Source organism: Oculina patagonica, chromosome 6 (assembly GCF_052425735.1).
Source record: "Oculina patagonica isolate OP01 chromosome 6, crgOcupat, whole genome shotgun sequence".
NCBI lineage: Eukaryota > Metazoa > Cnidaria > Anthozoa > Scleractinia > Oculinidae > Oculina > Oculina patagonica.
Window position 1 is genome coordinate 35,229,343 of NC_135763.1, and position 27,753 is coordinate 35,257,095.

Consider the following 27,753-nt stretch of genomic DNA (forward strand, 5'->3'; position numbering starts at 1 on the left):
GCAGGATATCTGTTATGTACGGATGACAGATATTGTTAACATTTTGACCATATATGGGCAGCGCGCGCATGTGTTGAATAATAACCATGGTTAACTGGGGCAAATTTTGATCATTTTTACCATGGTTAAGTGGGCCAAATTTTGATCATTTTAACCATGGTTAATTGGGCCAAAATTCGACCATTTTGACCATGGTTAATTGGGGCAAATTTTGACCAATTTAACCAGGGGTAATTGGGGCAGATTTTGACCATTTTAACAATGGTTAATTGGGCCAAATTTTGACCATTTTAACCATGGTTAATTGGGGCAAATTTTGACCAATTTAACCATGGTTAATTGGGGTAAATTTTGACCATTTTAACCATGGTTAATTGGGCCAAAATTTTTTTATTGGGGCAAATTTTGTCTATTTTAACCATGGTTAATCGGTCCAAATTTTGACCTTTTAAACGTATTGGGGCAAATTTTTACCACTTTAACCATAGTTTATTGGAGGAAATTCTGAAACTAACAATGTTCCGGATACCGTATCCATCATCAGTTTTCGAACGTCTAAAAGTTGTAATAATGATATACTGTAAGATCCTGAGCGATGATAAGCCTTCTTAGTATAATTTCCAGAGGTGAATTCAATTCTGATTGGTCGAGAAGCTCGGACTATGGCGCAATATTCACCGCGCTAGGCGGTGAATATAGCATCTCAAGGTACTAAGCCAGGCCAGTGAACATGGCGGCATTTGCTGAATGAAAATTTCTCTCATTTAAAAGAAATCACTCCAAGTCCTGGATATTTAAAACAGTGGGAATTTTGTTAATTGACTACAAGGCTTTTGGACCGAAAATATTTCCAAGAGATGGTTTTTAAGGCGTTGGAATTGATCATAAACATGGTGGTTTTGGAGATCGCTAGCGGCCATGTACTCAGTCAGATCGACTGGCAAAACATTGTTTAGTTCTCTTCTCACTGGAGCTAGTAATTTCGAGAGGATTCACACAATTGCTCAGCAGTCACCAACGATTAAACAAAGGTACCAGATATCTATTTTTTCGTAGTGTTTGTTTTGTTCCGTTTTATTGATAAAACTTGAGCGTAAATTACGATTATGCAATATACCAACTTGGTTGCAGTTGCATGACATTCCGAACTTCTTTAACGAGAAGGACAACTCTCGAAAACAAAGACATGACAACTGATCCAAAAAGAGAATGGAAATTTATTTATTATTAGTCTCAAAATAAATAGCAATGTTTGTATTTTGTAGTTATGTCCATGCATCTGCACTGGTTAATATACTGGGAATACCCACCTTGAAACTAATACTTTGTTCACGTGTTTTTTCTTTTCGACTAATCAGCGAGAAAACCGAAGAAACTTGTGCTTTGGCTTACACGCCATTCCCGCGCTTTTGTTCGAGTCGCGAGTGGCTTAACTCTGCTTGCAGTAATTGGCAGTGTTTTTATGTTTTTTCTTTACAACTGTATAGTTTACTGAAGTGTTTTTCGAAATGAGCAGACTTTGTACAAAAAGAAATTAAAGAAAACTTAATGCTATTTCTGTGTTTTCTCCTGTATTAGCCCGCAGGCTACTTAACTATTTGAAACATAGAGTCTACTTGTGATGGACAGGACTACATACATGACCTTCAAATCTACTTGAAAAAATCGCAGATAACTTTGCCACTGTGTTGCGATAACTACACTAGGTAGAATTCTTTTGCTTTTGTAAGGGAGTTCGACGGCAGCAGTGGAAAGCCTGCCATCACTGAGTTTTTTTTTCAAGCGCAAACAAATAAATTTTATACTGTACAATCTTTTGTAACACCATTATGGGCTCTTGTCGATTAAGATTTAACAAAGTTTTATTTTGTTTTACAGCGGTGTTGTAGTGCTGCTATTAGTCGGGGGAGTTGTTGGTCTTTGCTTTTTTCCTTCCCTTTTGAAACCCAATATGTTCCAGTTAACGCATAGTCAAAATCAACGAAATGATATTTTGTAAACAGCCATGCATAATGAGAATTAGAAGACTTGATAATTCTGCTTGCAAAAACAAATTTCGCACTATTGAACGATGACAACAAAAATGGCTATAATGAAACATTTTGACATTGCGTTCGTTATATATTACATAAGACATAAAATAGCTGAGGTTATGGGGAATACTCCGTGTGTGAAACGAATTGGTTTTATAACAAATAATCATTTCCCTCGTGCTTGGAACGTGGTTAACGATTCCATACTTCGAGATTTTCAATATTGTACAAGAGTATGAAAATAATATGAAATCCATTCTCCATAATCTGTCAATAAATATTAGGTAAATATACATTTTAAGAATCTACCAATAATTTTTCTGTCGTGTCATTGGTCAAACTTGTTCACGTGGTACATCTCTCCTGGAAAAGACAAACACGTGCGTGGCATTTACAGTTCACGTGTTCCTCAACCAATCAGAGAACATAATTTGAAATTGTCATGACCTTAAAAGGTCAAGGCTGGTGGCGTGCGGCCGATCTTGGGGGGTAAAGAACGAACGATTTTGACGAGAAACGAAGACAGTTAAATGGCTTGGTGGATTCTAATATAATCCTAATAAGTACTACTAGATGATTGTTCTGTTGAAAATGAAAGCCTTCGACTTTGAAATTGACCATTAAAATGTCAGTTGCTTTGTTTTTTTCCTTCGGTGAATTGTTCATTTTCGACAATTTTTCAGCATTGGCCACATTTTCAGCATTTTAAGAACACCCTCAAGTAGAACTTTAATTGTTGCCAAAGCGACTGCACTTGTGATAATAGGCGCGACATCTTTATACAGGAAATCGCACGCTGATTATTTTACTGCTGCTGAATCTCTTCTTTGGAGTCCATGTTATTGTCTTGTAGTTCTTCTTTTAACAATATCTTCTCCTGTTTTTCCTCCTTGGTCTCTATAGTCTCCGGTTTCTCTTCCGTCGTTTTTATGTCGACTATCGTTTCTATTTTTTCCTGATTTTCTTCTCTGGAGTGTTTCTTTTCTTGTTTCTTCAGTTCTTCCTCCATTGTTTTGCCCATATGAGTGTAGTAGCTCAGAGCTTTGCGAACTGGCGCGATAAGTGGTCCCTGGTAAAAAAGGAACGACTTCCAAGATCAACATCAAAATAAGAGATTTTAAGAGAATTGGGTTTTTAGTCACGGGAACGGTAAACGTTACTTAGTCCAATCAGGCAGAGCGAAGATCGTGTTCTTGGCCAACCATACGCTAAGCCTTTCCCGCGCTTGGCAAAGGTTACATAACATTACTTTTCCCGCCCTTGGCATTAGCCAGATTACGCTTCTTTTCCCGCGCATGGCAGGGATAACACAACGACACTTTTCGCGCGCTTGGCAGAGGCAACAAGACGTCACTTTTCTCGCGCTTAGCAAGCGCAACACGAGGTTACTTTTCGCGCGCTAAGCAGCAGCCCCTACTTCTTCACTTCTACTAACACGGACGGTAAAGTTTAATATTAACAAACATAAGCACAGAGAGAAATTGTATTTACCTCCAGAACTGGAAAAAGCTGTCCAAGAGCTTCAAACAAGGGAATCAGAACGAAACGTATAAAACCAATCTGAGCTGATGGCTTGGTGACCTGTTACAACACAAGAAATGAAAACCGATATCAAATTCGTGCAGCAAATGTTTATTTTTACTTTTTCTTGTGGCAGATCCAGTCTTCTAAATACTATTAAGGACAAGTTTCCGGCGGGAAACAACTGAGAGCTGTGACAGACACAAATTGACGCGGCACAGTTTGGCGGAAAAAAAGTGAGAACTGTGATAGACGCAAACAGACTTGGCGGGAAACACCTGAATCCTGTGGCGAACGCGAGTGCTGAGTCGGACGAAAATGGACGTGGCACATTTTGGCGGTAAACAAATGAGAGCTGTGACGGGACGCAAAAGGACGTGGCACATTTTGGCGGAAAACAAGTGAGAGCTGTGACGGACGCCAAAAAATGTAACACATTTTGGTGGGAAACAAGAGCTCGGACGGACGCAAACGGACGTGTCACCTTTTGGCGGGAGATTTTTTTTACCTTATCCCTGTCCATGAATGGTGCTACTGGCAATCCTTCCAGCTTTTCCACATCACTCTGTTCAGGAGAAAAAGTGGACAGTTTTGACATGATTTCATGTTACTCGGTCCAAAAGCACCGACTTTCTTTATTTTCACTGTCACTATTTTTTACGCTTTGCACCAGCGACATATCTTGCTTCCAGTTTTGCTTGGTTTGCTCTGTGATTGCTTTGCCCGTAAACGAAACTTGACAAATTAGCTAACCTGGATAAAAAATTCCTGTAAAAGGCAATCCAACCAAGGCTCTGCGACTTCCATGGGACGAGCTTCATTTGATACATCCGATACTTTGATCATAATTTGCATCAGCTACAATAAAAAAGAGAAAGAAAGAAAAAATTAAAACCTCTTTCGTAAATACAAGTTCTTTTTTAAAGAAAATATTAATAAAATGTGGGATACAAATAAGAAAAATGCTACCAACAAAGACTGCACAATTTTTTAAGTGTGTCACTAAGATGTCCTCATTTGATTTTTGATGTTAAAATCAACTGTTTTATACTTCGATCAGATGCTTACTTTTTTGCGCTTCCAACTCTTTAAGTTTCATTATTATGCTTGTTTCCTTTCCCGCTATTAGTAGTATTAGCTAGAATTTTTTTGTTTTTGCTTACACTTATGATACATAGAAAAACACACTTACAATACCTTAACAAAGAATAGCAAAAAAAAGTTACATTTAACTAAAAAAACACACGGAAATGTGGAAGGTACGATAAGCGGCTTACCATAGACTTGTGCACCTCATTTTCGAAGTTAAAACCATCAGCCAAAATGTCTTTAAATTTGTTCAAGATTTCGTTGTGTCTCGCCATGTCTGTAGACAAAATACATCTGCAAAATAATGAAAAATAATAAATCTTTTGAACGTTAACCTGTTCAGTGCTGATATCAATCAATAGGATTTGGGTTCGGAGTCCCGTTCGGAAAAGCGACTACCCGTGCTTTCGACGTAATCCAATAGCAAAAACTTTCGTCAGGAATACTCGCGCTTTCTTTTCATTGGTTAGTAAGGATTGGAAACTTCCGAGACTTCTACGGAGATTTCTAGACAGAAGGCGACTTGTTTGTTGCGATAAGGTCGAAAACTTCACTAGCACTCACTTGATCATTCCTTCTCGGAATTTCCTGAAGACATCTTGGCTGACATTCTTGAAAATATCACAGTGGGGCTGTTAACAGAAAAGAGGATATTACACAAAAAATAAAGTCTACATTTGGGAATCCAACCAATAGTAAGACCGATTTCTTGGTGTAAAATACCTTAAAACCACCAAGAGCAAAATGCTAAATCTCTGAATGATTGCCACTCATTTGTTAAATTCTTGAATTTGGCAGTATATCAAGACAATAATGTCTGTGTGAGGTTGTAATGTCAAGGTTACGAGAATTAGGTTTTGATCAGTCAACAACTTTGCATTACCTGGGAGATGATGTCAAATGCTACTGCACAGTGGTGGTTCTCAAGTGGCGAGATGTCATTGTATCTTATGGCAAGCTCTGTTCTGGCATTCACCTGCGACAAAAATGAACAAATTAAAATAAGCTGAAAAACGTAATTCCAGATTGGGAGGTTCACAAGTCATGCTGCTATATTGCCTTGTGACAGTCTTTCTCCACAGTCTTTCTCCACCCAGAATCATACTTGACACCAGAAAACAGAGCGGGTGGGGTGGGGGGAGGTCCAGCAAATTGTTGGAGCAACCTGACAAAATATTGGAGAGGGTGGGGTGGGGTGGAAATTGGACTAGCATCTCAGTTAGCTTCCAGTTGCTTCCTTCCACAGAAGTCAGAGAAAATACATGTTGGGGAGAGTGGGAGAGGGCTACAAATTTGACTAGCATCCCACATAAGGAGAGTAGCCATTTTATGCTACAGAAAGCAAGTGGTACCGGTAAGTGCTGGTGCAGTTGGGAGAGACATTGCCTTATTCTGAAAAGACTGAGAGGAATGTCAACAAATTTCGGAGAGATTTCTTTTTACCTGGTAAGCGTTATTGTATCCCGGATGGTCCAAGTCATGACACAGTGCAGAAGTTAACATCACGAGAACATCACAATCTTGCACTTTGCTTGGGATTTGTGTCAACCATATTAAACCATACATCTGATAAAGAAAAGAAAATATGTTAAGAACTGATTACCATAAGAGTGGCACACTGGTGTGAAAAAAATTAAATTTTTGTTATTCACGACCTCAAGGAGTAGAGGTGGGACAAAACAAACTGAATGACCTTTAACCTTGAAATAAAGCAAGTTGTCGAAGAATAACAAATACTGTAAAATTCCCTGGACTAATATTGGCTCAACATCCCTTTTAGGTGTGCCTATCTTATTTTCAGGGAAGGTTTGTATACAGGGTTAACAAGGGGGGAGGGAGGGGGGTGGGCAGTTATGTTTGGATAGAAATTCATGTTTTAAAAAGCTTTCGGTTTCTGTTTGGACGGGATACTATGAATGAAATGAATTTGGCGCTACAATTACTCTGAGCATTCTCTAACAACTGTAAAATACAAAACAAGCTGTACAATAGGGGGTTATAATCAGAAAAGTTATTTTTCTCTTTAAGAGCTGTAACGTTTGAAATATGTAAGCCCATTGCTTGTATTAGGGTCGAGTGGCCTTATTCTCGGCAGGATTTTTGCATCCAAGGTTTGGCAGAGGTTTGGCGTCAGCAACTGGAAAAGTAGGTGGCTGTGACAAAGCCCAGCTTGTTTGTCACAACATTTTTTGCTATGACTAGTGAAACCGGCAACAAATAGTCAAGTAGCTGGCAGAACTCGGGAGTCATGAGCTTGTTTTAAAAACTCTTTTGGGGGTTGGGGGAGGGGGGGGGGGGGGGGGCTATTGTCCACACTTCGAACTCATGACAATGAGAATTAACTAGTAAAAATGTTTCTTACCATTTGTGTTACACAGAAAGCATGTCTAAAGTTGTGAAAAGGAGTTGCATTATAATTCCTGAAAACCTCAAACAAGAAGTTTTGAAGCATAGGTATCTGCAAAAAAGGTTAAAAGGTTAACAGGTAACACAGCACTGTTATGGTGAGAGTAAAGCATTTCTTTCTTTAGTTATAAACTACCAACACTTACAATTATTAATATTATTAACAAATTACCTCAATGTTAAATATTTCGGTCAAGTTTAAGTCTATATACATCTGTTGGAGTAAATATAACATCTCAGCATCTTCCCATTGCCTGAAAATGCAAATCAACTATTGTAAGTTTTCCTGTTATGTTGTACTGTACTGTAGCTTGCTAATTAGTGGAAACCAAAATACCTGCTTTTGTGCAAGATACCAAAAAACTAAATAAAAAGGGGGTTAAAATAATAACCAGCTAAAGAACTCAACTTGGAAATATACTGGGAAATTTTAGGATCAATGTTTACTGTTTAGGCAAACTATGTTAACTTATCAAGATAAAATAAAATTAGACAAGATTTTGAAATATAAGCTTAAGGAATTTTGTACCAGTTATCAAATGAAGGCTTTCTTAAAAGGTTTCTTGTCTGATCTGTGAGTTCAGCATTCCTAGAAAAACAAAATAAAAAGATTACATGTTTATAATAATGAAAGCAAAATCACTCTTGATGAAAAAAGTGTACATTTATAAATCTAATTTAAATCGCAATATTGTTTGTTTTTAAGAAAATCAAGGTATAGGAATTCAGAATAAAAACATACGACAACTTCTTAAATTTTTCAAGCACTGAGTTGAGTTCACTGGATGTTCTTCTTCGCAAACTGTGTTTCTCAGACGAGGGCCTCTTGGATGTACCACTGAAAGAGAAAGAGTGAAATCACTGATGACTTACAGTTTATAGTAACAAGAGTTTATGTACTGTCCAAATGAAGGGGTGTCGAATGGTAAATGCGAGACTTTGCGAGACGGTGAGACTGATATCTTTTCTGCAAGCCCGAGACCTTTTGAGAGCTTTTTAGCCTTGCAAAAGAAATAGAGACTCCGAGAAGGCGTCAAAAAAAAAATTCGAGACGACGAGACCCTTGAAATTTGGCTAAAATTTTGTGAGACACGCATTTTTTGAAGGACCATTCACCACCCCTAAATGACCAACCATTACACCATTATGTCTCTCTTCCAATGCATCTGACAAAATAACGTGACTCACCTTGACATCTCTTTAAACAAACCCAGCCAACTAAGGTGTTCAACACTCTGCAAGACAAGACAAAAAAAACAATGTCTGAGAAATAAAAAGGCAACATAAACTTTGTCAAGTACACATGTACAGTGTACAGAAAAATAATATTAAAACATATTATGTTTATTAAATAATTTAAATTAATGCATTAATTTTTATATTTTAGTACTACTCAGTCATAAGAAAGAGTTTTACTACATTTCCTTTAAAACTATTAATTAAAAGTAATAATTACCTAATACTTAATGACTGGTCCCTAGGGAAACAGCTAATTTTGTTTCCACTAAGAATCTTGAAGTTTCCCAAGGTGGAATCAAGGCAAACATTGAGATTCATGGGAAAAACAACTAAAGGACAACATTCCAGCCATATAACAATATTTTTTTCTATGATAATGCATGAATTCAACATTTTAATTGAGTTTGACAAGGATGCAGCTAAGAAAACACTAAGCCAGCTCATCAACAAGCACAGCCAGCTTCACTGGCCTTGGCAGTTCTACAGTAAGGGCACTCGAACCATGAACGCCATGGCTTTATTTTCGCTTTATTTGTACTTTATTTTCGCTTTATTTGTACTTTATTTTCACTTATTTTGTAGTAATTTTTTACATTTTTCCAGAACTAGCCAATCACAGCTGCAAGTCGAAGAAACAGCCGAGACATTTTTTCAACATTATTTTCAAACTGGCGCGTGTTTTTACACAACGGCGGTACATTAATCCAGAATTTTCCGCAGTCTGCTTCTTACAATATACAGCGGGATATTCAACCAGTGAAACTATCATAATGGCGGTTTCAAACGGAAATATTTCTTCCTTATTCAATAAAGGACAAGAAACAAATGAAACGCAAGCTATTTAATATTTATTTCGACGGTAAACGTCAAACAACATTTCGTACACAACGTAACCGTACGATTAGATTTATACTGTTTAAATCTGCTTTGTAATGGAAATCATCAGAGAGATGAGTTATACAAATCACTCAGTACAGTTTAGTACTTAAAGTATGAGTCTGGCAAATCATATGCCGGCTTCCAATATAATACTCACACGTTTTCGGCTTACAGTCTGTAGACGGAAAGAAGGCTTCGATGTCTTTGGATCTCACCCGGGGATTTCACATAGGCTACAGCGAACATGGCCTAAGCCGGCCTCCAGTATTTCCGAATTATGTCGAGAGACGTTCCAGTTTAAGACCTAAAGATCGATACTTAAACCATAAGTGAACCTCTGAAGGTTTCAGTTCGGAAGAGTCTCGATGTAGCCATCTTCATTTAACAGCAACAGTCGTGTTTTCCCACGATGGGGCTATAAATAGCTTGCGTGCAAGAATTTCATGTGGAGATAAGCTGTCAATCATACGGAAAAACCGTTGTTCGACTCGCGGCTGTGATTGGTTAGTTCTGGAAAAATGTCAAAAATAACTACAAAATAAGTGAAAATAAAGTACAAATAAAGTGAAAATAAAGCCGTGGCGTTCATGGTTCGAGTGTCCGCACTGTAAAACTTTACCTAAGTCTTTGTTTTTGAGAGAAATTTCAGCCGGATTTAATTTCTCTTTCAGCCCGTAAAATTAGCCGGCAGCCAGCCCTTAGCGACTTCCCTGGTTTGATGAGATTCACAAATTTATACAAACCTCTAGCTTCTCCTTAAAGGAATCAACTTTCAGTTTAATATCCTGGACGACAGAAGATGTTTCTCCATTTTCTATAATGAGACTTCTTTCTAATGCCTGAAGTCTATTTCAATATAGAGAAAAAAAGGTATTTCGTATTTAGTATTTTTTAATAACTGAACAAATGTACAAAAAACGTTTTTTGTCAAGGAAGGAAGGAATGAAACAACAAAGTAAACTATGTAAAACGAATAACTGTGATATTTAACAGTCTTGTGACTGACCTAGCCTGCGTCACATTGTTCAAGACCACAACTGAACAGGAAAGGATTGAAAATTTTAGAGCACAGTACAAAGTAAATAGCCCTTATTTGTGTTTAAGTAAGACTGGCTAGTTTCACCACCAAGCCTCGCTTTCGACGTGCAAACTTGTAAATTTTATTATGAACGAATTCTCAAAGCAGCAAAGATGAATGGAAGAGGGTTGAGAATAACTCGCGTAAACGAGGCTTGGTGGTGAATTTTGAGCATATGACGTTATCATGCATAAGGCCTATTCAACTACAGAAATCCAAAACTCTTAGTTTTGCACACTGTAACACAGTTTATAGACAGCTTTAAAAAGACACATCCTTGTGTAAGGTATTCATGAAGAAGACATATTACATACCTTGCTTCTACTGCATCTAGTGAACATCCTGACTCTGAATCTGAGAGAGAAATGAGGGATGTTAGTCCTTACACCATCAGATGATACTTGACGGACGGATTTTGTAAGGCAAGTATCTGCCATGAGGGGGGATATAAACATAATTTACAGGGGCAGATCTAGGGGGAGGCTGCAGGGGGTGTGCACCCCCTGAGATGACCTGTGGCAATTCCTTAGTGGTGCACCCCTCCCATGGGTATTTGTCCGGGGAGGGGGGGTTACTCTGGATTTCAAATGATGGGGATGATACTACTTGGGGGATAATAGCAGATAGTAGGGGAGGGTAAATAAGGATGGTGGGGGAGGGGTTCTACTTATAACCTAGAATAAAAAAAATAAACTAGGTTAAAAACAAATAGCCTACTAGGTTTAAAAAAAAATATCCTAGGGTGAAAAAAAAACCTAGATTGGAAAAATGACCTAAAGCTTATCTTGACCTGTAACATATACTTAAGCATTTGAATCTCCCCTCATAGAGTTTCCAATGACCTTCCTAGGTGAAGGCTACGGTGTACTTTGGGGTTGTTTTGGACATGTTTGACTGTGCAACGGCTAATGAGTTTTTCACTTTATAAAATGCCATGATTCTAAAGCTAACAAAAGAAAAGGGTTTTTCTCTTCTTGTCAACAATGGGGAGTAATATACTATCCCTGATCCTCATTGTCAATTTTAATTTATATTCATTAAGAGTGACTCCTGTTGAGAAAGGTTGATCTGCATAACACTATACTTATTTGTTCGGCAAGGGGCTTATTAGGCATTAAGATGGCCTGCTTCAAAATAAGCCGTCTTTCTTTTAATTACAGTATTATCATAACAATAGCATGTTTGGATAATTTTCAAAACACACAGCTTTTACGTTTTCTTGTAATTCACATGTATGAGTTACTGTATATAGTAAAATACACAAATCCATACATAAACATCATTCTTTTAAGTTTTAAAATAATCTTCAATCAAGAGACTGCTAAAAATAGAACATTTTTTACTAAATCATCTAAAAAATCAGCAGAAGCCCTGTAGATGTCAACCATCTGTCACAAAGTACTTGTTTATAACTTTGCCAAGAGATTATCGACCTTCCAATGGCTTATGAGGTTACCAATAACATTCCTTTATTATATCAACACAATACACAAAACCTGGATAATGAAATTGTAAGGCCATCTGGGGGATAAGGTTTCATAATTAGCACCTTTATCTTAAAACCATATTTCTCTTATCATCATTGAGAGTAGGTATGTGTAACCCTTTCAAATAAACAAATCTGATGCTCGGAGAAAGGAAAATATCCATCTATAAGTACGAATTTGCATCTGGCATAGAAGCTATTACTGTTAGATCCGGTTGGTGGTTCTAAACAGTTAATTTCCTCCTTCTAATTGTTTCCAAGACAACAAACTTAATAAAATACCCTGGGCTAATTTAATCAATTAGGCTTACATTTGCATTAGTGCAAGCTGGCTTTCAGGCAATTTCAAATGTTTCAAATGACATGCAAATTCCAGAGAATTCTAGTGATAACTCATAAAAAACATCTTTCCTCATCTTAACATTTGACATTCTACAATCGATTCCTTTCAGATGTCAAATGTTTTCATCAGGGGGGCTGGCAGCATTAAATTTTAAAACACGTATTCACATTGTACTATTCCCAACATCGAGGAAAAATTATCAACTTAAAAGTCACCGACTAGGGTGCTGATATTTGCAGTGTTAAATTTAAAACATATTCCATTTACTTTTATTTACATCTTAAAATTAAATTGTTCTTCGAAGCATCCGAAATGTACATATATTAGAAATAAGAATCTATTGTGACAAAATTGCAACCTGAAAGCTTGATCGATGAAAATGTCGATTTGGAAGGTTTTTTATTGCATGCAAACCTTCCCTAGTAGAGTAATATCTTCTTGTTCCCTTAATAATTATTTGTGATCGATCAAGCGGTCGAGATAATTTTGATATCATGGTGAGTTTGATTGCATTTAACTCCCTACGTTTCAATATAGTTGTTGATACTGATTTTTCACTACTATTGATTTCGACTGATCGACTGACCTTCAAGAAAAGAATCGATTTTCCGATAACAAGTCGATAGCGACAAAACAGTCTTGTGAATTTTACTTCAAAAGTGTTGTCATATTGGCCTCAGCTTCCATACAACCGGGTATGTAACTCAATATTTTGAAAATTATATTAAAGGGAATATGTGGTTTCGTAAAAAATGTTTGTCTACAGACAGATTTTGTTTGGATCCGATAGCGCCTAATATGAAATGAAGGCGCCACAATTTCTTGTACATTGTCATCACTGGATAAAACAAAACAAGAAAAGTTCGCATAAAAACATTGTTTGTAAGAAATAAAACAGTGGGGGTCTTTTACTAATTGCCTCTGGCAATACAAAAATACGGTACCTGGGTATTGATTTACGATTTGCGTCACGACAACTAACAGTCTTTTTTCATTTTTTACAGCCATAACAATTAAAACAGTTGGAAATAAAGATATTACCACAAAATCCACAGCTTGCGCAATTGGCGGCGACGACTTCTAGCTTGTAGCGAGAATCTGGAGTGTTCTCTGGCAGAGCCGGCGAGATGTTTACAAGATTTCCTTTCGTGTTGTAGAGTTTTAGAATGTCGTACGGCCCGGCTTCCGCCGCGCAGCGAAACAAATCTATAAATACAATGAAAATTAAAAACATTCTTCAATCAAATAGAGACTGAAATAAAATAGGAAATCAAGAAAACACTAGACAGTTGAGGTTGCTACGCGTACGTACGGGAAGATTTGTTGTGCGATGTGTCAAACTGAAAGCTAAAAGCAAGGCATGCAGATAGAATGTTCATATATTTGCTTGGAATATTTTAAGATCATACAGTTAGAATTGTTGTTTTGAATCAAACTACCGCTAGAATAAAACCGACTCTGTATCAAAATAAAGCCAGTAGCACAAAGCTCCTGATAACAATCCTACAAAGAGGGCAATCAAAATGTACATGTAAACACACTGAAAATCTACCTTTGACTTCGTCTATGGGAAAATCAGACGCAAATTCCGCCTGCTCAGGCTTGCCTCCCACAGTAAAATAAACCACCTTTGTGGTCATTTTCTCCGAGGACAGGTCATCGAGGAGATTACACCTTCCAAAAACTACATTACATCTTTTCAAACGCGATAAACATGTGTAAATCCTAATTTGCAGAGCACTTCACTGCAGTCAGTTGGTCGGGGGTTGGGATGAGCAGTCACTTCACTGCAGTCAGTTGGTCGGGGGTTGGGATGAGCAGTCACTTCCTCTGATTACATCCGGGGAACTTGGGTCGTTTACTTTCCGGTCAGCGGTTTTTATTTACATACGGGAACTTCAAACGCGAACATTGGAAAAGCGATTCATATGGTCAGCTGTCTAGTTATCAAAAAAAAATGGCGGACTTTCTTGGCGATATTTCATTCAATGATTACATGTAAAAAACTCGATTTTAAACTCAATGGTTAACGTTTTTCTGCATAAAAACCCCTTTCTAAAATGAAAAAATGCCATATTTTTGAAATCAGTGTTGCGTGTAGTTTAATTTCATTTAAAGTTTTAAGGAGGCAACGATGTTTTCAGGGTGGAAGAAGGCAGGAATTGTAGGTACGCTTGTGTTTTCTTTGTGCTTTATATAATGGATTTTGTCTCACGTACTTATCGACTGCAAGGATAGTTTGGAATATCTGTTTCTTAACTTGGTTGGTGTTGGGGATTGAAGTTAGGCTCTCAAACAGAAATTTCTGGTTGTACTATAAAAACTCATGTACATCCTTTTAAGCTTACAACATGATACATTCATCTATGTAATTGTCTCATTCATGTTTTAACTCTTTATTGCCTCTAGAAACTGAAGATGACTTGATAAGAAACACAGAAATTAAAAGGAGACTTATTAGTGAACTCTCACTTGCAGTGAAAGAGGTATTATATTAAATTTTATAGATATAAATCTGGGCCCAGTTGTTCAAAGGGTGAATTACGCTTTTCACCAGGTTCCGGTTGTTTGAAGGGTGGATAACGCTATCCACCAGATAAATCACTATCCAGTGGATAGCGTAGTTTTTTAGTGAACACTTATCCAGTAGACAGTGATTTATCTGGCCCAGTTGTTCAAAGGCTGGATAACGCTATCCACTGGATAAATCGCTATCCAGTGGATAGCCTAGTATGATTTGCTAACACTTATCCACTGGATGGGGATTTATCTGGTGGATAGTGTTATCCAGCTTTCAAACAACCAGGGCCTGGTGGATTGGTTATCCACCCTTTGAACAACTGGGCCCAGGTTCCAGTTGTTTGAAGGGTGGATAATGGTATCCATGGGATAAATCACTATCCACTGGATATAGCGTAGTTTGTTTTTGTCAACAGTTATCCACTGGATAGTGATTTATCTGGTACCGGTAGATAGCATTATCCAACATTTGAACAACTGGGGCCAGATAAATTGCTATCCAGCGGAGAAGCGCTGGCATAGCAAACTGCTGTAAGCTATCGACTAGAGGGTGGTCATTAACCTGTAGATAAACAACAACCGGGGCCTGATTGTTAGTTGTAATTTGTGATGGCAAGGGACATAACTTACATAAACAATGCGTTGTCAGTATGCACTGTAGCAATAATACTTCAAAATAATTAAATTATTGGTTTCGACAGCTTCAGAGAAAACACATTGGAGCAGACTTGGAAGTAGAAAGGTTGGTGATAGATAACATTATTGTTTAAAAGTACCTGACACATTCAGTAATAACAAAGGTTATTGACTTTCTCCTTTAACTGATTGCTATTCCTTTTATGTTTGATAAGTCTTCTATTTACAGGAATGACGAGCATGCTTTGATGATCAGTACATTATTGGAAGCCATCTTCCTTCATGGATTTCAAGAGCATGGTGTCAAGGTGATGACTCTCAATAGTTTTCAGCAATGGTTACTCATATGCCAAAGCATCATTGGTATTTTATACTGTTCTCATCTTGTTTCTCTTGTGTCTTATCAGTGAGAAATCTCATCATCTTGCAATATAACTTTGTTATTGCTTCTTGAGAGACAGATCTCAGTTTTACATGTAGGTTAATCCATTTATTCTTCTTGCATTGCAGTTGTCAAACTTTTATAATCTGCTTGGAAAAATATCGACAGAAGCAATGCCTACTCATGTAAGTTTCAGTCCAAATAATGAACCACTATCCATCTAAACAAGTTGTTGAGTCTTATGGATTAAAAAAAGAGATTATCATAATAACAAATTCTTGGTTTTCATGTGACATCATCAAATTCTAAAATCCACAATTGCCAGACCCCTGAGTTTTTATCCTTCACTGGCTATAAGACATCCTTAATGTATATCTTGTTGAAGGTTTTTACTTCGATATCATTTGCCGTCCTTAAAATAGAGCATTTTGAATTTTGGAGTTTCATGCCACACGAGATCAAAGATGGCTGCCAGAAGGCTGTCACATATAATGAAAAAAAAAGCTTCATCTTGTGATTTTTAACAATCTTAACAATTGAGTTTGTCCGAGAAGTGTTTAATAATTATCTGAATTAACTGTTTATGATCACATGGTGATCTGACCGGTTTTTGTAGCAGAAGTGAATGCCAGATGTTTTTGTTGATTTCCCACTGCTAGGTTGGAGCCCAAGCTGTTGGGCTCCAACATGGCATTTCCATAGTGTACTCTCTAAATTTGTGTGAAACATTTTGATCGAGTACAGAATAATGGCATAACTCAAGTACAGAATATTATACAGACCTGTCACAAGGTTCTTGGAGGTTGATAATCACTATAAACTTATATAATAACAGGGTTCAATTTGTTTTCGGACTCCCAAAATGTTTTCGGACTCCAAATTTTTTTGTTTATTAAACAAGTAATCAGTCTTTTTGCTTAATAAACAAGTTTGACTAATGAAAGTTGCTTATTAAACAAAAAAGACCCTATTTTTTAATTGATAGACAAAAAAGGTGGTATTTTTTGTTTATTACACAAAAATTTTTTGCTTATTAAACAAAAAACCCGCGCGCTTTTTGCTTATTAAACAAAAGTTTCACAACATTTTGTGCACACGAAAATCTTTACCTTCGGCCGCCATTACATACAAAAATATTGAGAGGAAAAACATCGCTACGGATGAATCATTATTTTAAAAACATATATATTAGAAGTCTCTACTGCTAAATCATTCCACTGAGGGAAAACAAAGGCATGACTTCCCTTTTAGGAAGAATATTTTCCAAAAGTTTGACTACGCAGCGCGATCGATCGGCTGCGTTCAACGAGCTGCTTGTTGGATGCTCAAGTTTTAAATCGGAAACGAGCCCTCTTCATTTTATTAATTACAAAATAAAAACATCAAGAGATTTCTAAAAGCAGAAAGAACCGGGGATTTGAACGAAGATGGCCTGTTTGTCGTCGAGTTTGTCGGTGATATTAGATCTATTTTATAAACGACGAAATGAACAACTTTCTAGCGATGTGTTTTACGCCGGTCATGAAATTTGCACTTTGCAGCGTAATGTGGGAAAAATAAGGCTCAACTCCGTGCAAAACCTCGGCAGCAATGGATAAATCATTGTTAAATGAAAAACTTTTAACAGAAGACTTGTCTGCTGCATCCTATTTAAGCGACCTTTCTTTTTCTGGAAGAATATTTTCCATGCATAAACGTTGTGCGATTTCGCGGCGAGCGATCGGCGATTCCGGAACGAGCTGCAAAGTCGAAAGTTTTTAAGCGATTCCTAGCAAATAAGGAGCTTTTTGAAGGCAGCAAGAACAGAAGATTTAAATAAACACAGCCCTATAAATATAAAGTCGTAGTATTAAATATGCAGTCGAGATAGCCGGTGATAAAATCTATTTTTAGACACGTTGACAAAATAAACAGCAGAGCTAGCTGTCATGTTCAAACGATTCACCCGGCAGACAGGGAAAATTACCACGGTCAGAAAAAAAATTCTTTTCGCGTCAACTTTCAAAATTTGTGCTGAATTCCCGTGCAAAAGCTCGAAAGGACTTAAAATTCCTAGGTTCATTAAAATTAAGCGGAGTTTTCATTCAAGAACTGTATGTATGAAGCGTAAACAATGTCTAGCTAGCGATTACTTTCACCACGGACTTTTTTTACAACAGACTTGAAATGCCAGCTTATGTTTTGAATATCAAGCAAGAATAGCGCCTTTTGTTTATTAATTAAAAAAAGGTATAGGTTTTAGTTATCAAACAAAAGTGCCACAACATTTTACGAACTTCATGCAGTCACGAGTACGGTGAAATCGATCTTGCAAAAGAAAACAGCGTAATGTCATACATGTAGACAGCTAATTAGAGTCACCAGTTTTCTTGAAAATATTTATAGGTTTTAACCAAAACGTGGCACGTTTTGTTTATTAAACTATTAAACAATTTGCTTTTCAACCGAAAACGGGTCATAACAGTCTAGTTTGCAAACACATTCTTATCTTCATGCAGCTACGTAACTACGGACAAAAATATTTGCGAGCAAAAACAACGCAATCATTCCACCCAAATTTAATACAATGAGGCAAAGAGTTTTCTGAATGTAGCAAAAATGGGTCACTTTATTCTGGACAGGGCGAAATAAACAGTAGCGTGGTTTGTATATTTCCGCGATTCACACGAAAGTAGTTTGTACTTTACGCGACAACTGGACAAATTTGAACTGAATTATGTGCCGAGTGTCGGTGAAGTAAAATTTAAATAGAGAGAAGGAACTGTAAAGCGAAAACTAGTGTGAAAACGTTACTGAAAAGAAACTCATGTTTTCAGTTCAGTGTTGACTTCTCGACGCGACTGAAACGAACACTTCGGTTTGATAAATAGAATTTAAAGGAAAGATAAAAACTCTCGGCTTTTTGCAATTCGTCGAGTTCGTTCGTACTGTAAAATTGACTTAGGTGCAGACAATGTACACAGGAGAATATTCATTCAAAAAACAATCAAAATAGACTTGTAAAATCTGAGAACACATTCGATTCGTAAACCAGAAATATTTACGAGAAGATCGATCAAGAGATAAAATGTGTGAAGTTTTAACGCGTTCCGTCGAAATGGCTTTTGGAAATGAAAACTCGTGTTTAAGTTGACGGACAATCTGCTAGCCAAAGATTTTAAACAGTTCATCGCACAAGAATTTATTTGTACTTGTTTTTATACGCTGCCCAAAATAATAATAACAAAAACAATCAAAACAGACTTGTGAAATCTGAGAACACATTCGATTCGTAGATCATGCAGAGATATTTACGCGAAGATCGATCAAGAGATAAAATGTGTTCTTCGGTGCGTTTCCGCTTGATTAAAAAACACACGTCCAGTAGAACAGAAAAATAGCAATACAGTTATTAAAAGGCTTTTACCACTCAAGTAAACAAAGTCTTTTCACTGAAAGAGTTTTAGTTTGAATCAGGATTCCTATTTGAAAAGCAATGTCACGCAACTCGCCGGCTAAGAAAACGCGAGAAAAGGTCGTTTTGTTAAATCTAATTGCCCTTTATTTTGAGCGAAAGTAGTTACAGAAACTTTTAAAACATCTGGAGATTTTTGAATGATCGTTTCGAGCGATCGTTTTGCCGGGTAGAAAAAAAAACAGAGCTTGACAACTGGAAGCAGTTTAACTTACAGTTTTCGTTGGCGCCAAAATGCTTTGCGCGGGAAAAATTTCAGACAGCTTTTAAAAAAGCTTCGGCAATTAAATTCAACACGACAATGCAAATACAATTTTTTGGTATCAATCCACACTTTTTTAATAAACTTCAATATCAACTGACTGATCGAGAGAACAAATATGAGACATATGAGCTCACCTCTTAACAAGTCACAAGAACATCAGGGCCACGGCGCGGCGTCCTTAGCACAGAAATTTATGCACGTCTGTAGATTCTTTAGTTGTCTTTCCCTTTAAATATTTAAACCGCCATCAGTGATTTGACCTGCTAAAAGTGATATGACTTGCATTTTCTTTGTTATACGCTTACAAACACTTGTCCGGCCTGGTACATGTACGTATTGAACAGTGTCCAGCACTCCGTTAGTAAGTCTTGCTTTAATACAAACAGATCAAAACGAATAGTTCTCAACCAAAATTGTTTTAAAGTTCGCTCCTGTTTTCTCGAATACGGTAGTCCCGGAACTCGCATTATAAGTCGCGTATGCACGTGTAGATTTCAACGGCGGTTCAACGGTTCACCTCAAAAATGACGACGAATTAAGTCCAATCAGCAAATCGCAGAATAGGCCATGTCAACAAATCTTGATTCCCCGACTGAGTTGAAGAAGGCACTATTTCTCCAATTTAACCAATTTTCGTAGCCAAAACATTTGCACAAATGTCGCCACCGCCGCTATAAAGCACAGAACTGTCGACTAGCCGAAAAACTTACAGAGCTCCAATGTTCACCGTTAAACCGTTGAATTGCGAACACGCTGCTTTGATCGCTTATGGCGCGTCCACAGTGACCAATGACAGCGCTTGCTGTCATAAAGGCACGTGACGGGAACCAATCACGGTGCTCGCTGTCAGAAGGTGTCAGTCACAGATTTGGATGACACGCCTATAATGATGAACGTGAGTTCCCTCAATCGTTGGAGCTCTGTAAAGTTTTTCGGCTAGTCGACAGTTCTGTGCTTTATAGCGGCGGTGGCGACATTTGTGCAAATGTTTTGGCTACGAAAATTGGTTAAATTGGAGAAATAGTGCCTTCTTCAACTCAGTCGGGGAATCAAGTTTTGTTGACATGGCCTATTCTGCGATTTGCTGATTGGACTTAATTCGTCGTCATTTTTGAGGTGAACCGTTGAACCGCCGTTGAAATCTACACGTGCATACGCGACTTATAATGCGAGTTCCGGGACTACCGTATTCGAGAAAACAGGAGCGAACTTTAAAACAATTTTGGTTGAGAACTATTCGTTTTGATCTGTTTGTATTAAAGCAAGACTTACTAACGGAGTGCTGGACACTGTTCAATACGTACATGTACCAGGCCGGACAAGTGTTTGTAAGCGTATAACAAAGAAAATGCAAGTCATATCACTTTTAGCAGGTCAAATCACTGATGGCGGTTTAAATATTTAAAGGGAAAGACAACTAAAGAATCTACAGACGTGCATAAATTTCTGTGCTAAGGACGCCGCGCCGTGGCCCTGATGTTCTTGTGACTTGTTAAGAGGTGAGCTCATGTCTCATATTTGTTCTCTCGATCAGTCAGTTGATATTGAAGTTTATTAAAAAAGTGTGGATTGATACCAAAAAATTGTATTTGCATTGTCGTGTTGAATTTAATTGCCGAAGCTTTTTTAAAAGCTGTCTGAAATTTTTCCCGCGCAAAGCATTTTGGCGCCAACGAAAACTGTAAGTTAAACTGCTTCCAGTTGTCAAGCTCTGTTTTTTTTTCTACCCGGCAAAACGATCGCTCGAAACGATCATTCAAAAATCTCCAGATGTTTTAAAAGTTTCTGTAGCTACTTTCGCTCAAAATAAAGGGCAATTAGATTTAACAAAACGACCTTTTCTCGCGTTTTCTTAGCCGGCGAGTTGCGTGACATTGCTTTTCAAATAGGAATCCTGATTCAAACTAAAACTCTTTCAGTGAAAAGACTTTGTTTACTTGAGTGGTAAAAGCCTTTTAATAACTGTATTGCTATTTTTCTGTTCTACTGGACGTGTGTTTTTTAATCAAGCGGAAACGCACCGAAGAACACATTTTATCTCTTGATCGATCTTCGCGTAAATATCTCTGCATGATCTACGAATCGAATAATATTATTATTTTGGGCAGCGTATAAAAACAAGTACAAATAAATTCTTGTGCGATGAACTGTTTTAAATCTTTGGCCAGCAGATTGTCCGTCAAATTAAACACCAGCTTTCATTTCCAAAAGCCATTTCGACGGAATGCGTTAAAACTTCACACATTTTATCTCTTGATCGATCTTCTCGTAAATATTTCTGGTTTACGAATCGAATGTGTTCTCAGATTTTACAAGTCTATTTTGATTGTTTTTTGAATGAATATTCTCCTGTGTACATTGTCTGCACCTAAGTCAATTATACAGTACGAATGAACTCGACGAATTGCAAAAAGCCGAGAGTTTTTATCTTTCCTTTAAATTCTATTTATCAAACCGAAGTGTTCGTTTCAGTCGCGTCGAGAAGTCAACACTGAACTGAAAACATGAGTTTCTTTTCAGTAACGTTTTCACACTAGTTTTCGCTTTACAGTTCCTTCTCTCTATTTAAATTTTACTTCACCGACACTCGGCACATAATTCAGTTCAAATTTGTCCAGTTGTCGCGTAAAGTACAAACTACTTTCGTGTGAATCGCGGAAATATACAAACCACGCTACTGTTTATTTCGCCCTGTCCAGAATAAAGTGACCCATTTTTGCTACATTCAGAAAACTCTTTGCCTCATTGTATTAAATTTGGGTGGAATGATTGCGTTGTTTTTGCTCACAAATATTTTTGTCCGTAGTTACGTAGCTGCATGAAGATAAGAATGTGTTTGCAAACTAGACTGTTATGACCCGTTTTCGGTTGAAAAGCAAATTGTTTAATAGTTTAATAAACAAAACGTGCCACGTTTTGGTTAAAACCTATAAATATTTTCAAGAAAACTGGTGACTCTAATTAGCTGTCTACATGTATGACATTACGCTGTTTTCTTTTGCAAGATCGATTTCACCGTACTCGTGACTGCATGAAGTTCGTAAAATGGGTAATCCGTAAAATGTTGTGGCACTTTTGTTTGATAACTAAAACCTATACCTTTTTTTAATTAATAAACAAAAGGCGCTATTCTTGCTTGATATTCAAAACATAAGCTGGCATTTCAAGTCTGTTGTAAAAAAAGTCCGTGGTGAAAGTAATCGTTAGCTAGACATTGTTTACGCTTCATACATACAGTTCTTGAATGAAAACTCCGCTTAATTTTAATGAACCTAGGAATTTTAAGTCCTTTCGAGCTTTTGCACGGGAATTCAGCACAAATTTTGAAAGTTGACGCGAAAAGAATTTTTTTTCTGACCGTGGTAATTTTCCCTGTCTGCCGGGTGAATCGTTTGAACATGACAGCTAGCTCTGCTGTTTATTTTGTCAACGTGTCTAAAAATAGATTTTATCACCGGCTATCTCGACTGCATATTTAATACTACGACTTTATATTTATAGGGCTGTGTTTATTTAAATCTTCTGCTCTTGCTGCCTTCAAAAAGCTCCTTATTTGCTAGGAATCGCTTAAAAACTTTCGGCTTTGCAGCTCGTTCCGGAATCGCCGATCGCTCGCCGCGAAATCGCACAACGTTTAATGCATGGAAAATATTCTTCCAGAAAAAGAAAGGTCGCTTAAATAGGATGCAGCAGACAAGTCTTCTGTTAAAAGTTTTTCATTTCACAATGATTTATCCATTGCTGCCGAGGTTTTGCACGGAGTTGAGCCTAATTTTTCGCAGATAACGCCGCAAAGTACAAATTTCATGACCGCGTAAAACACATCGCTAGAAAGTTGTTCATTTCGTCGTTTAGAAAATAGATCTTATCACCGACTTACTCGACTACATATTTCGACGAACAGGACATCTTTATTCAAATCCCCGATTCTTTCTGCTCTTAGAAATATCTGACGTTTTAATTTTGTACTTCATCAAATGAAGATGGCTCATTTTCGATTTAAAACTTGAGCATCCAACAAGCAACTCGTTGAACGCAGCCGATCGATCGCGCCGCGTAGTCAAACTTTTGGAAAATATTCTTCCCGAAAAAGAAAGGTCGCTTAAATAGGATGCAGCAGACAAGTCTTCTGTTAAAAGTTTTTCATTTAACAATGATTTATCCATTGCTGCCGAGGTTTTGCACGGAGTTGAGCCTTATTTTTCCCACATTACGCTGCAAAGTGCAAATTTCATGACCGGCGTAAAACACATCGCTAGAAAGTTGTTCATTTCGTCGTTTATAAAATAGATCTAATATCACCAACAAACTCGACGACAAACAGGCCATCTTCGTTCAAATCCCCGATTCTTTCTGCTTTTAGAAATCTCTTGATGTTTTTATTTTGTAATTAATAAAATGAAGAGGGCTCGTTTCCGATTTAAAACTTGAGCATCCAACAAGCAGCTCGTTGAACGCAGCCGATCGATCGCGCTGCGTAGTCAAACTTTTGGAAAATATTCTTCCTAAAAGGGAAGTCATGCCTTTGTTTTCCCTCAGTGGAATGATTTAGCAGTACAGACTTCTAATATATATGTTTTTAAAATAATGATTCATCCGTAGCGATGTTTTTCCTCTCAATATTTTTGTATGTAATGGCGGCCGAAGGTAAAGATTTTCGTGTGCACAAAATGTTGTGAAACTTTTGTTTAATAAGCAAAAAGCGCGCGGGTTTTTTGTTTAATAAGCAAAACAATTTTGTGTAATAAACAAAAAATACCACCTTTTTTGTCTATCAATTAAAAAATAGGGTCTTTTTTGTTTAATAAGCAACTTTCATTAGTCAAACTTGTTTATTAAGCAAAAAAGACTGATTACTTGTTTAATAACCACAAAAATTTGGAGTCCGAAAACATTTTGGGAGTCCGAAAACAAATTGAACCCTGTTAATATTTAACATTGTTTTGCAGTCATTTTGGTCCCTGATCACAAATTTCACTCACAAGGATGTTTTGAATGAGCTAGAGCACCTTTCACAAATCCACACCAATGTAGGGAGATGTCGGGTGAGTACAGACAAAATTATTATATAAATGTCTGAGTAATAATTTTGTTGTAAAATAATAGCTGGCAGTAACTTATTACCCCCTTTCCACATGAATTTAATATTGATCATCACTAATTATTAGCAATGCCAGAATTCACTTCTTTGCAATGACAGATTATCATCTTTAATTACTAGAACTGCATCATGAAGTAATATGTAGCGATAGCTTTATGCATGATTTACATGCTTACAGGAGATGTAATGTGTACATGTACATGTAATATGTGCAGAGTGCTAGTTTGCTTTCTCCCAATTCTAAAGGGACAGACCATGAACGTAATGGTGCTCCTTCAAGAAAATAATTTTATCTAATTGCCGTAACCGTTCATCAGTAGGATGCCTAAAATGCGTGCAATTCCACAATTGGTTTTGGCTCCATTATAATTATGATGCAAGATGAAATGAATAATCTTGAATAATAAAGGTCATCACAAAGCAGGAATAAACTATAGGTTTTATTGCCCCCTTTACTGTACAATGGAGAAGATGGCTGTGTATTAATAATATTGTTAATAATTACCTTCAGGCATGGGTTCGTCTTGCTTTAAATGATGGCTTGATGGAAAGTTATCTTGATGCACTTTTGATGGACAAGAATAAGCTATTGTAAGTTTGATCAATGTTCTTAATGTTTGTACTATTATGTAGTTTTTTTTCTTTGCAAGAAGAGTCAACACTTGGGAATGTTAACTGTCACAGAAATCTACATGTAGCTCTAGCAATGCTTTGATTTTGCAGAGAATCATATAAAGGTTCATCATTTATGCTGGATTCGGAACTACCATCAATAATGAAAACTTTCTTGCAAGGTTAGTGATTTTATTCAAATGAATAATATGCATGTCAACCACATGTAGCACAGACAAAATAAACAGCAGAGAAAATTCAAACCACTTGCATGCCAAAATCAAAGTCTCTTCGAGATATCTACGTTTTTGCATGAAGTATGAGTCGAAGGTTTATCCTGTGCATTGTTCTTCGAACTTATCATTACAGTTTCTTTGTAGTTTAGTTTAACAATTTCCTATCTTCGCGGAGGAAATGCAGCCATATAATTTTGTCAAAAATGGCTCGTCCGCGCCGGGTATTTATACACATATTCCTTAACATTACACAAATAAACAGTGCAAATTTCACCGAGATCTGACAATTCTATACTTTAAAATTGCAAGGACCTTTCGAGGCAGTCAATTACGGCAGCGAAATTAGCAAATGAAACAGCAAAATATGCGTTTGACGCTTTGTTTTTGCGACGCCATATTTGAATTGTTATAGGTAGACCGCTGTTCAATGTGTTCAAGGCCGTATCGTTACGATTGCTCCACGAAAAAAATACGGATATTTCCTACTACTGTCGGAGAAAACATTGCGCATATAATTGCGGCGTAAACAAATCGTTACACTCAAGCTGCGTTTTGTCTAGGCTCTGCGAGGGTCGGATATCAAGACCCAGGATTAAACAAAAGCCATATATACAGTGAATGCTTTCGAATTATATTTGAAGATGAAATACGAAACAATTTTGCTGTCTTTGACTGAAATTCCACTCGAACTGTGTAGATACGATCGCATGTTGTAAAGCCGATTCATGCAACATTGCTGTCATTCCCTGTCAACGCGAGGTCACGTCCCTAACGACCTAGGCTGATGACGAAATAGAGTTGCGCTTGCATGTAGCGACCAAATTTGGCCTAATTTTTAACCGCTCCTAAGCTAAAAGAAGCCCCCATCTCTTGCATTTGTTTTAACTTCAATAATATCTTTGAAAAGAGCGAGTTTTTTGGTATGGTTTATTTTTGACGTTTGTAATTTTTAAACGATGTAAGTGCTAGTGATTATTTATTCGTGTTTTAGTTACGCAATCCATTGTTTGTGCGACGCTTTTTATAGATCGCCTTTCAGACACACGTGCGTTGAGATAAGAAAGCTGACATGTCACTTTTAAAAATGTTATATAACGTTTGTAAATGTGACAAGTCACGTTTTTTCCATGAGATCGCAAGTGATCACCCACAGCGGAAAGTAATCCCTTGAGAAATTAAAACAGTCCCTTGAGAAATTAAAAAAGTCCCTTGAGAGTTTACAAATATGTGGTTCCAAATTTTGGCCACATAACCCCTATTCTACGTTTTTAGCTTGTAAACAAGCAAAAACGTCGAAAAAATGACACCAGAAAATTTAAAGTACATGTGAGTTTATTTCAATACAAATAATTAAAAACAAACTTAACTTAAGGTTTTTCTTTTCTTCTTTAAAGAGAATTAATTTAGCATTGTTTTATTGCCAGGCCTTGGTGAATTCAAATTTGACTTTAATTATAACACACCTGGTCTAAACTCCTGGTCTGGTGAAACATTGGCTCTCTGCGGCATTTGGCAGTTTCCAAAAGTGGCTCCTCACTCGCTGGCACCAGTCTACACAGGTAAGTTGTAATTAAGAATGCCGGTCGCTAAGAATCCAACATTTCCTGGCAAGAGGATGGAACTTCGATTTCTTTCATACTTTAAAGTTAGGTAGGCTAGGGTAAAACTTAAATCACTGTATAGTTCTTTCGATGGAATATCCTTTTACTTTAAAGAAAAATGCAAATAACGAAAATCCGTTAAAATCGTCATTTGAGGCGCTAAATTATTCATGATTATTGCACGAGTTTGAGGGCCTCGCGTGCAAAAATAAATCACTCTACCGCTTTTAAAACACTCAAACCATAGTTAGCAATCTCTAAACATCTACTGAAATGATTTTGGGAAATATTGCGTTGTTCTTTGTAAACAAAATAATTTAATTTTGAAGGCATACAATTCACTGAAGTAAAAGTACTTGGTAAATAAAATTAATTTTCACCATGTGCGAAACCTTTAAAACGTTTAAGCTTCTGGTGGTTGAATGTTAGAAGAATGGTGTATAAATCCCTGTAAAAATTTCTCCGGGCAAATGATTAAGAGCGACGTGAGAGCTTCTCGAATTCGGTAAAATATGCAAATATTTGACCTTCGGCGGTCAACTTTGAAGTTACGGGTCAGTAATGAATGACATAAATATTTCAATCCGTGCACAAGTCTTAACCCATTTTGGGTCAAAACAATCACACACAAAAACATTATGAAATGTTCTAACCTTAATCTGCTGTAAAAAGCAGGTCCGAAGGCCACTTAAGCACGATTCCGGCTCTAGTCATTCGTAGCAATTTGAGCTTCGTTTGTTGTCGTATTCACTGTGCCAACTGTCAACATATTTAGTGGTTGAAATCCAATCTTTGATCAACTTTCGGCGTATTTCATCACCACTGCATCTTCTTCGACGACATAGCCGTTTGTTAGTATTGCTTCGTTAATA

At 37.1% G+C, this 27,753-nt stretch overlaps 2 protein-coding genes across 2 annotated transcripts in view; one reads left to right on the top strand and one right to left on the bottom strand.

The window, feature by feature from the left end:
* Positions 1-1,958: 1,958 nt before the first annotated feature.
* On the bottom strand, positions 1,959-13,845 carry LOC144657051 (high affinity cGMP-specific 3',5'-cyclic phosphodiesterase 9A-like). The gene is made up of 17 exons (XM_078517341.1): positions 13,627-13,845; positions 13,116-13,280; positions 10,560-10,599; positions 9,911-10,013; positions 8,238-8,284; positions 7,792-7,887; positions 7,579-7,638; positions 7,222-7,303; positions 7,006-7,101; positions 6,087-6,209; positions 5,527-5,619; positions 5,208-5,275; positions 4,832-4,937; positions 4,308-4,412; positions 4,063-4,119; positions 3,525-3,614; positions 1,959-3,102 (listed from the first exon to the last, which is right to left on the bottom strand). The coding sequence occupies exons 1-17, from the start codon at positions 13,712-13,714 to the stop codon at positions 2,839-2,841; spliced, it is 1,683 nt and encodes a 560-aa protein (XP_078373467.1). The 5' UTR covers positions 13,715-13,845; the 3' UTR covers positions 1,959-2,838.
* A 182-nt stretch (positions 13,846-14,027) lies between these two features.
* The window catches only part of LOC144657243 (uncharacterized), a 29,462-nt gene continuing 15,736 nt past the window's right edge, over positions 14,028-27,753 (top strand). The window contains exons 1-9 of the mRNA XM_078517556.1: positions 14,028-14,242; positions 14,484-14,560; positions 15,296-15,336; positions 15,460-15,538; positions 15,741-15,797; positions 24,281-24,376; positions 24,944-25,023; positions 25,156-25,226; positions 26,705-26,839. Coding sequence (XP_078373682.1) covers positions 14,209-14,242; positions 14,484-14,560; positions 15,296-15,336; positions 15,460-15,538; positions 15,741-15,797; positions 24,281-24,376; positions 24,944-25,023; positions 25,156-25,226; positions 26,705-26,839 — 670 coding nt within the window. The 5' untranslated portion in view covers positions 14,028-14,208. The remainder of the gene's footprint in view (positions 14,243-14,483; positions 14,561-15,295; positions 15,337-15,459; positions 15,539-15,740; positions 15,798-24,280; positions 24,377-24,943; positions 25,024-25,155; positions 25,227-26,704; positions 26,840-27,753) is intronic.